Source organism: Thermobia domestica, chromosome 14 (genome assembly GCF_964235325.1).
Source record: "Thermobia domestica chromosome 14, izTheDome1.hap1.1, whole genome shotgun sequence".
Lineage (NCBI taxonomy): Eukaryota > Metazoa > Arthropoda > Insecta > Zygentoma > Lepismatidae > Thermobia > Thermobia domestica.
This window is the reverse complement of record NC_137467.1, coordinates 5,631,188-5,644,743: the sequence shown is the minus strand read 5'-3', so window position 1 is coordinate 5,644,743 and position 13,556 is coordinate 5,631,188. Positions and strand designations below refer to the sequence as shown.

At 35.9% G+C, this 13,556-nt stretch overlaps 1 protein-coding gene across 1 annotated transcript in view; it reads right to left on the bottom strand.

Annotated features, from left to right (window-relative positions):
• Window positions 1-13,556, bottom strand: part of Bap170 (Brahma associated protein 170kD) — a 149,323-nt gene that overhangs the window by 30,503 nt on the left and 105,264 nt on the right. Inside the window, exon 11 of the mRNA XM_081739442.1 lies at window positions 10,388-10,699. Within this exon, the coding sequence (XP_081595568.1) occupies window positions 10,388-10,699 (312 nt within the window). The remainder of the gene's footprint in view (window positions 1-10,387; window positions 10,700-13,556) is intronic.

The following is a 13,556-nucleotide window of genomic DNA, read 5'->3' as shown; positions in this document are numbered from 1 at the left end:
CTAGTAAAATGTAGGTCCTGTAAAATCTTCACACAGGAAGTCTGGCAATCCTTATCTTACTCCTATTGATTAGGTGGTTAAGTTGATTAGTGTATACTGTTATAGTTGTCTACTGCGATAGCGTTGCACTACGCCGATACAGATAGTTTTACTGTAGCATACTCAACACCGACTAAAATATATTGCTGGGTATTTCAAACGCGGTCAATGTCATCTCATGGTATGCTATATCCTTCCGATTGTCTATACATGTAGACTGACTTACATTCACATTTACCTAAAATATTTAACCCTTCCCTCCAATACACTACAATAACGTTATTGATTTCAAATTCACGTGTTCTCTCTGGTCATGACGATCACGTAATTTGACACCCCCTGGTTTTCGTTTGGGGTTACCTGAAAAATAAAGTTAATTGAAAATCCTTGAATGAATCTATCACTGATACACTTTAATAACACTTGAACTCAAGAAGTAACAGTATTAACAAAATGAAAATTATGTCCAGTTAGTGACTGCTTTCGGTTATTAAATTACAATATAGAAAATACATTTATGTCTCAGAAAATCCAGATTGATGAATATTTAATTTTCCCTCATTTATTTATTTTTTTTTCCCACGTCTGAAATGTGTAGAAGTTGTCTACAGGATATCTATAGTTCTACCAAATTTAAAATTAGCTCTAGTGCGGTTTAGTTTAACGGCTAACTTAAACGAGTCCAAACACAATTAACATATTTTTCCCCTTTTTCGTGATTTTGAAGTTTAGAAACTAAAATATATATATATATATATATTGATTACCATACCTCTTTGTTACTGGAACTGCTGGTATCTATTTACATGCATTATCATATTTTTCAACCACTGTAAACATCATATTCGGAAGTGACTTATATTTACAAGATATTTATATACACAGAAACAATGGACAGAACATGCCTAGACGAAAAAAATCCAAACAATCCCATGCACGATATTTTATAGATAAGAAAAAATAAGAATGCCCTATCACTGGGATATTGATTAGCTGTCTTTCATGTTTCTACGGAATTCTCTTCTAGGAAGATCTAGTTTTCGTCAGGATTTATTTGATTAAAACTGGATCTATCTTTATGAAATGACAACTGTAAGGTTAGGATTTCTGTGACGTAAAATGATGTCAAGATAATAATAATAATAATAATAATAAAAACACATCTGACTTGTGAATACAAAAATACAGCTTTTATTGGTCATACGAGGTGTGTTCAAAGAGTATCGAACCTTATTTTTTTCCCGCGGAAACAAATAAAGCGCGAGAGACTTTCTTCAGTACGTACACTCATGTCCAAAATGATTGTCGCATATCTATAACTGTGTTCTTGTAAGAATATCATTTGATAATGATGTTGCACGGCACTTCTAATACTGTTACTATGTGTATAATCGGGAAATGTGTATTTGTGGTAAATCTCATAGGGAAAGAATTATAAATACGAAAATTAGAATGAGTAAAACAAAATGTTGCTAAATGGGCAAAAAAGTTTTATTTTCGTTTTATTGCTATTTACTGCTCTTTTGATATTAAATTTGCCACATAGATGTCTTTGTCGATTATATACATACTAACAGTGTAAGAAATACCGGGCGAATTCGTTATCGAATTATATTCCTATAACAACATATTTATAGACATGCGACAATAATTTTGGACATGAGTGTACATGTAGAGGGCACACTCATGCACAGTCGTGATTTTTTTTTTTTTTCGTCCGTCAGTCGCTGGCAGTCGGCCAACAAGTGAAGCTTTGTAGTGAGCAGTCAGCGGTTTTTTTTTTTTTTTTTTTTTTTTTTTTTTTTTTTTTTTTTTTTTTTTTTTTTTTTAAATGACAGAAACACTTGAGCAGTATTATTGCATCAAAATTTGCCCAAAAATTGGTGATATTGAAGTGGAAACCATTCAATCGGATCGGGCCATTCAATTTTGAATGACAATTTGGGCATGGCGAGTCAGGCTCCATCGCCAAACACAACATTCCTGTGTGTCAGGCTCCCTACTCATCTGACATGGCTCCGTGTGACTTTTGGTTATTTCCCAACCTGAAAATGCTACTAAAAGGGACCCGATTTGAGTCAAGAGAAGACATCATACGAAATGCGACAGCACGGTTGTTCACCATTCCAAAAACTGCGTTCCAGAAGTGTTTGCAACAATGGCGGCAGTGCTGGGAGAAGTGTGTGTATTACCAAGGACACTACTGTAACGGGGATTAGTGTTTCGGATTTCCAAATCAATAAATGTATTTTTGCCAACCAAAGGTTTGATGCTCTTTAAACACACCTCGTATAAATATACTGTACATCTGAACCATATTTTAGGTTCAGCTCGTATCTGGGCCCGAAGTGATATGAATTTCCTGTCATATTTTAGTGAATTTCACTCATTGCCAAGAAACGTATCTGCTAGAATTGGCAACAAGGTTATTTGGAACTTCTTTCCTTAGAAATGTTTGGACTTACGTATCAGGGTTCAGAAGAAGGTTACAGTGGGAAAAAGGTTATAGAAGGCGTACCAATCAATCAATTTGAAAAGAGAAATCAGTAACCCAGCCTCTGTCTATCTCTTTCTCCTCCCTTGCAGTGATACCTGGAGTCCAGTTTCTTGTTGCATATGGATGGAAAGTATATGTACATTACGGAGGCTGGCCACAATACTTTATTTCTTTAATTTTGTGTTATCACGCCATTAAATACTTGCTGAAACCATGTGCTTATAAAGTTTATTTCCCAATGGATGAATCTTTTAAATGTGTGGATATTGGCTATAACACTTCAATTTGGCAAAAACTGAAATTTTTCTCTTCCTCAAACGACACGTTCAATTGCCCCGTCAAAGTTTTTGCCTCAACACTTACTTTCTCCCAGCTGCATTTGCAACATTAGTCAATTTCTGTCCGTTAAATATAGTTCTACTGTATTTAGTTTCTATGCTGGCTGTTAAATAGAGATTTTACTGTAAAATCGAGGTTTCACTATATTTATTTAGTGTAATCTTGGGCTATCGAGCAGTTTCGGGTTTGATTCCCATTGGAGCCATTTTTAATATTCATCAAGTGTGGTACCACAATTGGTTAGATACTTGAATTAAAAAGAGTGAACCGGGCGGCCGGGTGTTCGTGAGGTGTAATTCTAGGAAAGTTTTATTTACTTTATATTTACTTCCTAAACCAGCAATCTCTCCGAACGAAACGAGAACTGAAAGTCCTATTGCGTAATAATTTCACTCTATTGCTAAATCCACCTGATTTTATACACAATACAGAACAAATCTGGTTTACTTATTCTTAGATAAGGAACATTCGCCAGACCAAATTGGAACAATATTATTACAGTATCTTTACTTCTTAATACTATTTAGCCGTCGACACATGTTTTTTCCTTCATAATTAGGCAGTCCATAATTACAATTCTGGTATACGTCACGTGGTACATCTAATCCTGATTTTTAACCTATTCTTGTACTTCAGCTATAAGCTTTCAATTTGCCATAGCCCTTTTTGAATTACAGAGGAAGAAACTATCCACCCTACCTAACTGACCTAGATGAAACGTTCGAGTAAATGGGTTTGAAATTGATTTCAGGCAGAATATCCAGACACAGACACATACTATTATGCACTGGATTTAAGTTTCATTAGAAGTAACTTGTGGGTATTTTGGGGTAATACAGGTCGAACCGAAGAGAAACAAATGTTTCGTAATTCTTTACAGCAGAAACTCGTCATGAAAGCTGAAGAGTGATTTAGAAATTCACGAAATATTACCATTTAAACACAACTCTCGACTATAATTTCTGCGCATTCGCCAAATTTTCTTAATTTTTGAAACAGGAATTATATTTCGAGGCTTTTGGCACCTATGGTCATTGAATGAAGGATGATCACACTACCCAGGAAGTGGAGAAGGAAGGAAGAGACTAGGAATCTTTATGCTAGTTATCATCCCGACGTTTTCTTGATACGAATGAGAAAAACTTTATTCAAGATGGCTAGCCTGAAAGAGCTAGATCTTTCCGACCGTTTCCCTACCGGGAATCGAACGCAGGATCACTCGAACCAAAGGCGGCAGTGTTAGCGACTATGCTACACGGGGCCACAATTTTGAAACTAACGAAAAAGTAAAGACGAAATCAAAATTTTTGTTTCATAATGATGGCACTAACAAAATTACAAAATTTAATCGTCTATCAAATATGTCATGCAATAAGCGGAGGAGTTACCCATACGGGCTGTGCGATATTTTGATAGCCTTTGATATCCAATATTTCAATGTTTTCCGAAATTTTGAGTTTCAGGTTTTGTGGTTCTGATATAAATCAAGGGTTAAAAACAAATATGGCGCAGGTATTCAACATCCTTAACCCTAGAACACTAAACACTTAAATTTGTGGACTGACCACGGTTAAATTACTTTTTCACATATTTTTGCGCATGCATTCCCCGTGACGACCCAGGTACCTTCGTTTGTTCAGCAGACGACTTCAAGGGCGGTGCGGTTCCTCACCATACTACCTGCTTTAGACAATTGGACAACAGATACTGGGTTTTTGATATTTTGATACTCAATATTTCGATATATCAATGGTTTCGATATTTATCAACATCGGTTTTCAATATTCAAATCTGAGTATCACACGGGCCTAGTTATCTAGCGACAGGCAATCAAAATATCACACAGCCATAGTTACCCAGCGATACACAATTGGATATCACACAGCCATGGTTACCCAGTGATAAACAATTGAATATCACACAACCATAGTTAAACAGCGGTACGTAATTGGATACCACACAGCCATGGTTACCCAGTGATACAACTGGCTATCACACAGCCATTGTTACTCACTGATACATAATTGGATATCACACAGCCATGGTTACAGAGTGATACACAACTGGATAACACAGCCATTGTTACTCAGTAATACATAATTGGATATCACACAACCATGGTTACAGAATGATACCCAACAGGATATCACACAGTCTTGGTTACCCAGAGATACACAGTTGGACAGCACAGTCTTGGTTACCCAGTGATACGCAATTGGATATCACACAACCATGGTTACCCAAAGATATACAATCGTATATTACACAGCCATAGTTACACAATGATACACAATCAGATATTACACAGGCATGTTACCTAATGATACCCAATTGGATATCACAGGTGCATGGTTACCCAGAGATATATAACTGCATATCACACAACTATGGTTATCCAGTGATACAGAATTTTATATTACACAGCCATGGTTACCCAAGGATAAGCAACTGGAAATCACACAGTCATGGTTACCCGGAGAAATACAATCGCAGATCACACAATTGTAGTTATACAATGATACACAATCTTAAGAATCGACCACTGTTCATAGTTCTTTCTAAGCACTACACCGTTATGAAGCAAAATATATATAGTACTGTTTTTTAGTTTTGAGTTCTTTTGCAACTTACAGAGATGGCGAATGCACAAACGCCTCCTTCTAAAGAAAATAAAAATAAATAAATAAATAAAAAATAAAAGCCTAATCTCTGTAACAATTACAACAACACACAAGATTAACGTCAAAAGATAGAACACTAAAGTAGAAAACAATAAAATTTACATTTTATGAAAAAGGACCAAATACAAAGATGAGATAAGGTACTCACGATTTTTTTGTTGACCGCGTTATTTGCTGGTTAGGCTGAATTAAAACTCCTCTACCCACATTCACGCATTCCTCCCAACACACCTACACATACATACACCTACAAGAACATGTGAAATCACGTATAGCAAGAAAACCAGAATATTCCGAAATTAAGATTATCCCTATGTGCCAAGGTCCAGAAGAGTGTTAAGAGCATTAAACAAATCGAGTTACCTAGACCTCCCACGTATTTTTTTTATTTATTAAAGCAGTTATAATGTTTTCTGTGAAAGTGTTTCTTTACACACATACAGGGTCCAGCATAATGATATACCTTCTTGAATTGGCCGTCGTGCACGCTGTATTCCCGGACTGCCCTCAAAGTCATCTATTTTTGAGTAGTACACGGTTGTGAACATTGCGCGGTGTAATAAACATCGTGTGTTTATGTTGAAGAACTATTTCAAGAATGCTGATTTCATTATAATTGTATTGTGGAAATTTTCCAGCCGTCGTTGATAGGCACAGGAAAATTCCCAACAAGGAAATGACAAACTGGTTCAGAGTTAAAACGGAAATCTCCAGATACAATATGCATAGCGGTGAAACGTTGTGGAGATCAGGTAACAGCCTGCCTCAATGCTGCGATATGCGCGGCTATCCGAACGCTGTGACGCTTACCTGTAGACTTCCGTTTTAACGTTGAATCAGTCTGTCGGAAATTACATACCTATAACAATATGGTTTTTCTTCTTGGGAACTTTCCGACGCCAACAAGTTGACGCTCTGAAGCAATAATGAAATCACACACACCTCTCCATATTCATAACTAAATGGTACAGCTTTTGCTATTCAAAGTTATGACGTGAAAATCATCTGCGAGTAACAGGACGGTGGGCAGTTTAAAAAGCTACATCATTATGCCGGTCCTTGTATATTTAAAAAAATGAAAAATAATGGGTAAAAAACGGGACGAATAAAGCGTAAATGAAGAAAGTTGAATAACGTGGATCCTTACAATGCAGTGTACATAATTATTATGTCAAGAGATATTGAAGAGGGGCAAAATGTGTGGGTCGCATAGGTCAGAGTGGTATTGCTTGAAAAGTCTATCAAAGAGCTTTGTTGAAAACAGAATGGAACAAGATGATATGCCTTGGCAAGTTTTGAGTTTATTAAGCCATGGAAGAGTAAGTTAAATACTGTTTGCTTTGGAAATATTCGGCAGTATTAATCAATAAAACTACCCACTTGTGACAGTTTCTATTAATGCAACACAAGTGTATATGTATTTAGTGCTTTGGGCATTTTTGTTGCAATTATATTGTAAGTTCAGTATATTTATTCTGAATCAATCCTCCACGAATCTGTAAAATAATTTTGAAAGTTTGTCCTCTAGGCTACTGCAAACAGTTTCCTGCTAAAAACATTAGTAATGAAAAATAGAAATGTTTAGGTAATAAGTAATACTTGTATATCCAAAAATACAATCTCAAAAGTTCGCTTAGTGGAACTTAAATCAAGGCAGGGAAATTCACAGGATGGCAAATCATTGGGATCCTTAAAATCATGAAACCAGAGAGTTGTTTCGTGAATCTAATCATTTTTAAAATATCCATTTAAGAAGACAGGGCACACACTGAAAAATCTTCAAGACGACAATACAACAAGAAAGCAAGGTATTCAAAATTTATGTGATCTCTCTACGATAGATCCTTTCTCGCAGGTAACTGACACTTTGGATCTTACTTCACATTTCCATCATAGCCGGAAAATTTCTTAGTCCGTTAGCAAATATTAATCTTAATCTTACCAATCATTGTATCTCTCAAATTCAATAATGTAAGAATTTTAACTTTTCTCAAATTCTATCTTCCACACAGAGCTCCCTGGTGGCATAGGTAACCTGGGTTCGATTTCCGGTTGGAGATCATGTGGTTCGGTTTCTACGTTACGCTGTGTCCACGTCTCACACAGCTCGAACTGGTAAACGGGACGCTCAACTTAAAAGCATGCCGTCTTCATTTTGTAGGCTCTTTTTTACTAGAAAAGAGAGCTTACAACATGAAGACGACATTTCAGTAGTAGGTAGAATAATTAGATGTATAGGGTTAAATGATACGGCGCTTGCTGCAAAATCTGAAGAGAAAATCAGTAAGATGTTAGAAAACTGAGAAAGGGCTGTGAAGAACACATGGGATAAAAATATATGTTAAAAAGACAAAAACCATGGTGATTGGTTCGAAGAAGTCAATGTCAAATATAGGAGGGGAGAAAATAGAACAAGTGACTAGTTTTCGATACCTGGAACTAGTTTTAGTAGAATTATTAGTAGTGATATGAAGTGTGAACATGAAATAAAAGCAAGGATAGGACTGGCAAAAGAACCCTTTAGGAGGAAGAAAATACTATTTTCTGGGGCCTTGAATACAGAATAGAGGTAAGACCTTGAATACAGAATGCTTCGTGTGTAGGAGTATTGTGCTGTATGGATCTGAAACATGGACAGTCCGCAAAAATGATGAAAAATGACTGGAAGCTTTAGAAATGTCAGTGTGGAGAAGAATGGACAAAATTTGCTGGGTCGACTGGAAAACGAATGACACGTTGTTAGAAATGGTGGGTCAGGAAAGAACAATTTTAGATATTAAGAAGAGGAAGAGAAACTGGTTGGGACATTAACTAAGAAGGAATTGTATCATAAGAGACATCCTAGAGATCATGGTGGTAGAAAAGAGAGGGAGGGGACGAAGGAGACTACAATTAATAGACGATATCAAAACAGAAAAATCGTACGTGAAGACGATGAGGTTAGCGGAAGACCGTGAACCATGGAAATTTCTTGATTGCGCCATGTGACCTGACAATAATGGCAGAATACCTATGATGATGAAACGCAAAGCAATGAACCAATCAATCTATCTTTTACACAATGCCCTATTTACATCAAAATTAAACTCTCTCCATTTCCACGCTTCTGACACATTTAATCTTTAGAAGTCAAAACTTATTCCAGCCTAAACCTTTAATGATATCCTTCCTCTCAGTTTTTCATTTACCTTATAGCATTTTTACGCTAGAATACTTGGAATTTACTTTCATATTACTCTCGTAAAGTGGATTACTCCATCTATAGAGTTTGTGCCTTTCCCAGCAGCAAGGCTACAGGAAGGAAAATTTCTACGTGGGATCTAAATCACATGTATCACCACTGGGAAACCCATAACAATTATTCTCTACTGCGCATCCACTATTCCTTCTATTTGAGTGTTCATTTTACCACTTAACGTACTTGATTGTAGCTAACTCAACTCCCTGGCATTAGAGCTTATGGACGGCTATGGCCGGTCAGAAGGTTTTAAATTGGAGCTGTGTGATAAGCACATCGATTCTCATTGATGGCGTTTAGAGGATTTTAGATCGTAGTTGCCTCCTCAACTGATTGGTGATATACCAAAAACTCAGCAACCTACCAAGAATCGAAACTAGACAAACACTAAAAATCCTTTCCTAACAAATTATTTATATATATATATATATATAATTTTCCAGCTACTAATACTTTTGATGAAGCGGATACGTTCAAATATCTAGGATCAATATTAACAGCCGAAAACCATATTCACCAGGAAATTAAATGTCGCTAAAAGCAGGAAATTCGTGTTATTATTCAGTTCAAAGCATTTTGTCGTCGCGGATTCTCTTCAGGAATTTGAAGCTTAAAATATATAAAACTATAATCATGCATAAGCGATAATCATTGTGTTGTATGGTTGCGAAATATGGTCGCTTACTCTGAGGGAAGACCGCAGACACAGTATTTGAGAGCAAAATCCTGAGACGAATATTCGGACCCAAGAGAAACGGGAATGGGGAATTACGGAAACTTCATAAGGAGGAACTACATAATTTATATCGCTCACCAAACAATGCTAGGGTCATCAAATCTAAAAGGCTCAGGTGGGCAGGTTATGTAGCCTAGGATGGAAGAAAGTAGGAACGCTTTCAAAGTTTTATTTGGAAATCCAATAAGAAAACAACCATTAGGAAGACCTAGGCGCAGATGGATCTCGCAGAAATAGGAATACAAAGTAGAAAGTCAATGGGGAGCTTTTGTGAACGCGGCATTGAACCTCCGGGTTCCATACGCCATAGAGTTCGTTAGTTAAGAATTATGACGTCACGAACTGTGTAATTAAATTTCTGGTCTAAAAGGAAAAGTCTGAAAACAGTTATTGATTTATTTACAGTATTTGTAGACATTATATGGCTTACTTTCTACATTTTAGATAATTTTTAATGTCTTTCAGTTATTCAGCAAAATTCAAAAAACGTTAAGGTAAGTTTAGTGAAAAGGTATCACGTCCTAGACATTATTCTGAAGATTAAAAGAGACTTCAGAATTCAACGGTAGAATATCAACGGAAACGATAGATTGGAAAAAATACAACCCTATCAACACAAATACCACTTGAAGCGACCCTACCGTGTTACTAAACTGTGTTTGAATTTGTATATCGAAGACAGTGTTATGTATATATATAGAAAAGTTACTAGTGTAGTTGTAATTAAGAGATGAAGCGAAATGACTTGAGAACCTGTCGCCACCAGAAACCTTCCAACTCTCCCCATGCAAAAGCTGATGAAGAAGAGTCCTCAAATGGACATTAGTGTTGGTTAGTAAAGCACAACATGCACAAACCTGCTCACACACCTCAAATTGTACAGCTCTTGCTCCATTGATGCGAGACACTCGATGGCGGCCAGAAAGAAAAGCGTCTGTTACCTTCTGACCAGACGAGGTTTTCGACGTCACTGGCGACAACATAGGCGTCGTGGTGGTGGTGGTGGTAGTGGCGCTGGCAGTGTTCGTGGTGGCTGGAATGGCGGGCGCCGGAAGTCTCAGCTGGCTCTGCTGCTGTGGTAGTTGATGCTGATGCTGCTGTGGTTGGGGTGGTGGAGACTGCTGCAGCTGTTGGGCGAGGAGACGCTGTTGCTGTTGTCTTTGAGCAACCTGAAGGTTCAAGTCAAGCAGATGAAACATTAGCAAAAAACTCAACATAAAAGTTTGGCACTTCTAAACATAGAATCATGAATTATTAATATTTCAAAAAGAGAATTTATCATGTACCATCCATTTTCAAAGTCTAGAAAATCTTAATTTTTTTTTTTTCAAAAATTAGTAAATATTTTTCAGCAAGTTTAGAACTTCGTCCTGTTTGCTGCCTACTGTATCAAGAAATAAAATTTGCGTGTTAAAATGCAAGCCGATAGTTTATTATTCTTGCAGAAATAGAACCAAATATATATACACATTAGCAATTTATGATTCTTCCGCATTTTGCTTAAAAAATAACTATTGTAGCTTAAGAGGCTCCATCACTGCGAAATTAAAATACTGCTAATTTTACAGTAATTATGTGATATTTTCAAATAGATAAAAGATAATCGAAAAGTGGAACAAGAGCTCGCTAGGCAATATTATTTTACATGAGATACCGTTAGCATGACTCACTTATCTGCTTTCGATTTCCAGCCATTTAGAAAATCGGCTTTTACTTTCGCGTTTCTAAATGGTTGCAAATGGAAAGCTACTACGTAATGTATTTCATGCAAAATAATATTGTCTAAGGCGCTTTTGTGCCGCATTTTGGTTATCTTTTATCTATTTGAAGATATCACGTAATTACTGTAGAATTAGCGGTATTTTAATTTCGCAGTGATTAGGTCTCTTAAGAAATGTGTTAAGGATTACTGTGTGAATGTTATTTCTCAACCAGAGACAATATCCCAGGACATTTTACCAGATACGTTCTTCTGTTTTTAATTCTGTCTTATGTTATACAATTATAAAAAAAAAAAAAAAAAAAAAAAAAAAAAAAAATCAAATTTGCTTTCATAGTTGTGGCGTAGGGCAGAATAACTGTCGAAGACTTGACGTTAAATAATTATTTGCTCTCAATATTTTTAACATTTTGTAGGAAGATTTCTTTTCCTACAGTTATGAGTAGAAAGATTAGTATTCGTACTTCTCTCATGTACACCACTGCTTCTAATGTTCAAAACCTTAGTGTTTTCTTTGCTTTCATATCAGAATTCAGAATTGTCCGTTGTATTTCTAACACCAACTGAATATAATAATACGTCACTATAGAAATCAAAATACAAAGAACGCAATTCAAAATTTAGCCCATGCAGAACACATGCACTTTTTTTTATCAACTATGTAACCGTATACTACAGTAAATAAGTCAACATTCCCAAGAGTTCCTCTACGAAGAAGAACAAGATAATTACTGTATTATAATGGCTACAGAAACACGTTCTTTTTATCCTAAAATCGAATTCTACTTTAAAAATGAAAGCAATAGACTTACGAGAGAGTAAGTAATGAATATCCAAAATTATTCCCAAGAAAAGAATTTCATGCATAAGTACAAATAAAAGTTGAAAATAAAATTAAAAATCAATATATGTTAGAAAATTTCGACAATTTCTTATATTATCTTTGGTATCTTTCTTATAATATAACGGGAAATGAGTAACTGCGAAAAATGATAACATGAATGAAATTAACACTACTATTATATAACTGACACGCATCTTGTTGCAAATTGATATTTTCCATACACAAGGTGTTGGGCGTGACAAGCTACTAATTCTATGTAGGCTACAACTGAACCCCTGCTTTAATCTTTAATCGTTATGATTTCTGTATTTCAATTCTCAACTAATGTCACGTGTGTTTCACATTTTTTTTTTTTTTTTTTTTTTTTTTTTTTTTTTTTTTTTTTTCAAATACGAATCTTCACTTTCAGCTATTAAGATATGCAGCCGTAAGACTTCAGGTAGTTTTCTCTCAAGACAGGAGAACGTATGTACTAACTAGGAGTAAGTCTGAAGTTGAACCTTGAATCTGGGGATAACCTATATATTTACTGAAACGATTTGTCGAACAAGTTCCAAGGCAGATTTCAGTTCCTTGCCCGGAAGTGACTCCACCCCTTCAGGATTGGAAATATATAGAACAATTTGATCTATATCCTATATATATCAAAGTGCTCCGCATGACTAGTAGATTAAGAATATAATATGCACTACCCAATTATATCCTATATCAAGGTAACAAACTAAAAAAATAGATTATTTCACTATAAATATCATATATCAGTGAACCTCACTATCACGTCGTAGAGAGATCGTGAGGCAGTGAGAGCTACGTGGTAAGGCGAAATCTTGGCAGCACCATCTTGCCAGGACCGTGGCGTGTGAGTTACACGGCTCTCACTCACGCACTCACACACACACACACACACACACACACACACACACAAAACCCTCTGGTAAACAACATCCAGCAGAAGCCTTCTGCTCTCTCATTATCCGGGCTTTGTCGTTGCTAGAGAGCTTAAACCCTGAAGGGTGACCAATCGGGTTTACATAGCTACAAAGAAAGAACTGTTCGGATCGAGTAAATGAGCTCAAATTACCACCATGACTAGTTTTCCCTAATTAGTAATTCAAAATCTATTGAACGTTTTTGTACTGTGAGACCTATCAAACAACTCGTCTATATGAGCAATTGACGCATATATAATAAAACGTACTAATCTGACAACGCATAATGTGAAATCCAGGAAAATATTGAAATTGCAGTACATGTTACATCTTGCCGTAACAATGAATCATATTCGTTGTGATAGCAAATGACTTGCTGTTGATAGGATATGCTTTTCTCAACTTTATAGGTCTACTAATAAAAGGATATTTCTAGTGAAATATTTTTTTTTGTTTTTTGTTTTATTGCCTTGATATAGGATATAACTGGATAGTCATATTATATTCTTAATCTACTAGTCATGCGGAACACT